We start from the raw sequence: 5,187 nt of genomic DNA, 5'->3' as shown, positions 1-5,187 counted from the left end.
ATTGTTTGTGAAATCATAAACATCACTGTATAAATAGTGCAATTTATACCTTAGAAAATACAAAACTTCAATAAAGGAAAGGACAAATATGAAAAAAAAATATTCAAACATTCATCTTAAACTATGAACCATTCAATCTGAGGTACAAGGCCCGAGGGAAAAATCCAATACTTGGAATGGGTATAATTGAAGAATAATCCAGTAGCCATCCTAACTGGAAAAAAAAATCCCCAAACCAAAAAAAAAAAAAAAACAAAAACAAAAACAAAAAATTAATTTTTTTTGTAAATAATGATGATGAGTAATTAGTACTTTTGAAGTCTGCCCCTTGTTTCCATGAAATGGTGTATTCTTTTGAGTGCAATTTCTAGGGTATTTTCACTCATGTTAGCAAAACAAACCCTGAACCAGCCTGGCTCTGAGCAATGACAAGAAGAACCTGGAGAAATATTCAGTTTCACTTCATGCAATATTGTGTTCCACACTTCCAATTCACATTCCTTTGTAGGCTTTTCCAACAAAGTACTTAAATTCATCCAGCAAAACAATCCCGCATTCCCTCTCAAGCACTCAATCCCAGCACTCCTCAGCCCTTCAATGATCATTTCATATCTCCTTCTCAGCCTTTCGCGATTCTTCTTTATGTAATTCTCAGTGAATTTCTCATCAGACAACATGGAAGCCAAGAGTTGTTGTGTCTGAGAAGAAATCAATGTAAAACTTGACATTCTTCTTGCCGTTGTGACTACTTTGTCATTGTATGAGTAGATTGTACCAACTCGAAACCCCGGGAGTCCCAAGTCTTTAGAGAGGCTGTACACAATGTGTACCCTCTCTGAATCCTTGTAGTTTCTCGATTCAAGTATTTCAGCAATACTGACAAATTCGGAGCAACAAAAGGCTGAACCTGAGTAGATTTCATCAGATACAAGATGGATGTTTTTTCTTGCGACGAATTCAAAAATTTCCTCAAGAACACATCTTTGAACGGTGGCACCCAAAGGGTTTGAGGGATTTGTTATAAGAACCCCTCTCACTTTGATGTTGTTGGATTCTGCATCCTTGTAGGCTTCTTCCAAGGCCTGTAGAGTGACTTGGAAATTATTTGAACTGTCACAATGGACTGGAATGATTTTCACACCCGTTCTCCACCTCAAGTCTCTGTCAAATCTGTAAAAAAATATTTAGTAATTGTTTAATTAACTAATAAAAGTGTTCAATGAATATCAGAGCAGGCAGAAGTATTGAGATTGAATCTCACCACCACTCATACTCATATTTCCTTTCACCATGTAATTAGAAGACAAAATATATATGGTACTTACCCAGGATAGTAAGGAGTTGGAACAATCAATGCATCACCAGGATCAGCTAAAATGAAAGTTAGCAACTCATTAGCTGCAGTGGCACCAGCTGTAATAACAACTCTATCAGGATCAAATCTTGCCCTTCCACCTCTTACTTGTTCCATGAAGCTAGCCATTGCCTTTCTAAAACAAACAAGTCCATGATAATCTTGGAACAAAGCATTTTCCCTGAATCTAGAAATTTCAGCAACGCCATCGTCTTTCTTCTTTCCCAAGTACTCTTCCAGCAAATCAAATGACACCTACAATACAATACAATACAGTACAAGAAATGATTTTCAAGTTCAATATTTAATGTTAAGTTTAGCATGGCCAAATATAATGATGATCGAAAACTTACTTGATTTTCGGCTAATCCCATTTGAATAACTCCAGATGAGTTGTGAACTTCATCAAATGGATTTTCATCATATGCTTTCCATCCAGCAAAGTAAGGTGAGTCTTCTCCATGAGTGTCAGACGTTGCAACGTTTGATAGACGAACTACTGTTGGACGTTGCTCAATCTCTATGGCCATAATTAACTTATTGCTTTAATTTGTTTTTGGCTAATTAGGGTACTCTTAATCAAGAAAGAGGCTATGGAAGATAATATAAATGTGAATAGTGGGGGAAAAAATGAAGAAAGAATTAGTGTTTGAATATGAACTTTTTTTGGCAAAGAGCAACTTATATAGAAAGTAGTTTAATAAAGGGTCCCTCAACAAGATGATAAATTTCTCACAAAAAAAATAAGGAACCAATGATTAATTATATAGATGAAGCAAGATCAACGCTCACCTTTTACAAATATAGTTTAAATGGCTGGTGACAACTGTTAGTTTCTGTCATCTTATTCAGCGTTTTTGTATATTCTCAATCTCCAAAAGATCCCCAAATCAAATGGGGTGGTTGATCTGGGTGGCTCTTAAAATTTTAACTTAACTACCTCCAATTTTTAAACATGCAAATTTACTTTATTAATTATCCCTCTCCATTCAGATTCTTTTACGGTACTCTCGATAGACTTGTAAAAAAATATCTTAAAATTTTCAAGATATAAGTGTACTTAAAAAGGAATATGATAACTCACCAACACACTAACAATTAGGGATAAAAATTAAATGTAATGAACAAAATTTTATCATTGATTAAAATAAAAATTATGTTTGTATTGATGCACGAAAGCACACTCTAAATACTAAGGCTACATTATATATGAACATAGTAATATAACTGATCATTTGTCAATTGAAATTTATAATTTATAATTTTATTTTTAAATTTTTATATTTTTACACAAATACATCTTTTAAATATTATTTTATAGTATTCTTATTAGAATCAATTCTTATTAATATAAGGGACACGTGTCAGGCGCCGCATACTATAGTAATACTACAGTAGGAATTTTTATCCAAGATTGAGAAAGTGATGCTCAAAGAAAAGGAGAAGTCCATAGGCCCTTTTTGACACCTTGAATCCCAAGACAATATCTTTCCTTACTAAGAAGTGACTTTTTCCCAATTAAGGACCAAATTATAGTCTCTTCACTTCTGAAAAGAACCATAACGAGAAAAAAAGATTCAAAGTCAGTCATAAGTATTTTCAACAAAATCCTCCATACACTTTTGAAATATACATATAACAGGGGCATTGCATAAAACGAACGACATGAATGCATTTAAAATTAAACATAACTCTTATGGACAAATGAAAGTCATTATCTCCTGGCCTTTTGGAGTTATACCAATTTTATTATAAGTAACTAGTATTACTTGAGTACCACGGCCATTTAAAAAGTAATAGTATGCTTGCCTTGTCCACCTATCAAACACGTGCGTAGTTGATGAAGAGAATTGGATATATATAGTGATAACTGTTCATACATGGCTTGTGGTAATTTTCATACGAAGATTTTGTGCATGCAGAAAGATGTCAAAATTGACAAATACTCCACTCACACATTATTTGAGTAATTGAATAAAAAGAGATATTAATTAATTTGTTATAGCATGTCAAAATAAATCATTATTGTAAAACTTTTAGGAAATATTATACAAAATATCAGCCCATAAACTTTAGTTACCTTTTCTTAGCCCAATTTTTTATATTTACTTAAGATGACCATTCACCCATATTAATTTCATAGAAAATTGCCACCAGCTTCTTCTTCTTCTTCTCTTGTTACTGTCCACCCTACTTCTTCATCTCCTCCTCCTCCTCCTTTTTCATAAAAGTAATTCGCCGTACCACAAACACGAATTGTTTTAATCGAATTATATTTAAAAATAAATTGAAACATCGAGAGAATTTCATATCTAAAATTTAGGGTTGTTTAGAGGTGATATATTTTGAGTTGATCGAGAATTCGAGATTGAATTACTTAGTATATACTTCATGTATAGTTAGTGTATACTTCAAGTATAGTTAAATTGTATTCAATTCTTTGAGTGTATCACAATGTATAGTCAGTATATACTTTGACTTTAGCAAGCTACATTACATTGTATAGTCAACACACACAAATTTCTTGTATATATTTAAAACTAGCCCAAATTTCTATACACTATCAACTTATAAAAATTAAATCCATATGTTAATTAAAGGGAGGTTGAAATACTTTATATAGTCAGTACGTAGACCTATAAAATAAGTTAAGAAGTTCAAAAGGTTAATACACCTATCTATGGTATAAAGGAAAAAAATAGTTTTTGTTCAGGATTTTAACTCATATATATATGCTGTCATAATTTGGCTCATAGAAAAAAGTAGGGAAGTGTTTAAGAAGATCTAAGAGCAGTTAATTTGAGGATCATTAGTTAAGATTCTGATTTGCATATACTAAGGCCCGTTTGGTCATGCGGTATGGTATCATGATATGGAATCATGATATGGTATCATGATATGGAATCGTGAGATGAAATTGAAGGTTTGTTTGGACATGCGATATGGAATTTTTGTGTTGTATATTTTCTCATAAACATAAAGATCCCATAAGTTGTAAAACTATTAAAATAGCCCCAATTGTTTATTCAATCTTATCAAATAAACAAAAATTATAAAATCGCATAATAAATTATTACAAAGCTATTTGTTCTTCAGTTAAATAATTGTTTCATCTAACTTTAATTTAATTTAAAAAATTGAACATAAATTGTACTTGATATGCTCATATCTCTCAACTACTCTTACAAATAACCTATAAAGTAGAAAAAAAACATACATTAGTGAGTAAATATTAACTTAGAAGTTAAATGCACTAAGATAAAAATTAACAAACATCACTAACTTCTAACTATTTACAAGAAAAGTCAATAGTTAAATATTATTTGAATAACGAAATTTTAAAAAGTTACCACAAGTTTGAGTCAAAAACACTTCTAATAAAATTTAATCAAAAAAATTATAACTAGTCCACTTGACTAAATATTAATAACTAATTGATCAAATTTTCCCAAGTCCTCAATCAATTGAACTTGATATCCTTCAGTCATGTGAACGAACATTTTGCAAATACTAAGATTAAGAAAGTGCGGCACCGCCAATGAAAGTTGTCTTTTATCAATATTATGCTTAGTCATAAGATTAAGACGTTTTTTTTTTATTATGAAAAATCAAAAAAGTATTCCTCCCTTCGTTCTCATTTATATTCACCAAATGAATTTCTACTTTATCATTTATATTCACCAAATTTAAAGTGATAATAAATTTTATATTGGTGAGAATAATAAATTTTAAAAAGTAATGATGTGATTATAAATTTTATTTACATATGAAACAAATGGTTAGTAGATATAAATGTGGGGTTGTTTTAACAAAATATAAACTCATGAATCAAT

General features: G+C 30.9%; 1 protein-coding gene across 1 annotated transcript; it reads right to left on the bottom strand.

Annotated features, from left to right (window-relative positions):
- Positions 1–305: 305 nt before the first annotated feature.
- Positions 306–1,884, bottom strand: LOC125822759 (1-aminocyclopropane-1-carboxylate synthase 7-like). The gene is made up of 3 exons (XM_049502201.1): positions 1,708–1,884; positions 1,326–1,609; positions 306–1,170 (listed from the first exon to the last, which is right to left on the bottom strand). Exons 1-3 carry the CDS (start codon positions 1,882–1,884, stop codon positions 306–308), a joined length of 1,326 nt encoding a protein of 441 aa, XP_049358158.1.
- Positions 1,885–5,187: the final 3,303 nt, after the last annotated feature.

This window comes from Solanum verrucosum, unplaced genomic scaffold (assembly GCF_900185275.1).
Source record: "Solanum verrucosum unplaced genomic scaffold, falcon-dt-bn FXZP01000104.1, whole genome shotgun sequence".
Lineage (NCBI taxonomy): Eukaryota > Viridiplantae > Streptophyta > Magnoliopsida > Solanales > Solanaceae > Solanum > Solanum verrucosum.
Note: the sequence above shows the minus strand (reverse complement) of the source record. Positions and strands in the feature narration are given on the sequence as shown.

Excerpts from the sequence above, each read along its gene's own strand:
- LOC125822759 (XM_049502201.1), bottom strand. The coding sequence starts at position 1,884 with ATGGCCATAGAGATTGAGCAACGTCCAACAGTAGTTCGTCTATCAAAC. Across the intron at positions 1,610-1,707 it reads TGGGATTAGCCGAAAATCAA|GTGTCATTTGATTTGCTGGA; the intron begins GTAAGTTTTCGA and ends ATTGTATTGTAG. Across the intron at positions 1,171-1,325 it reads CCAACTCCTTACTATCCTGG|ATTTGACAGAGACTTGAGGT; the intron begins GTAAGTACCATA and ends ATTTTTTTACAG.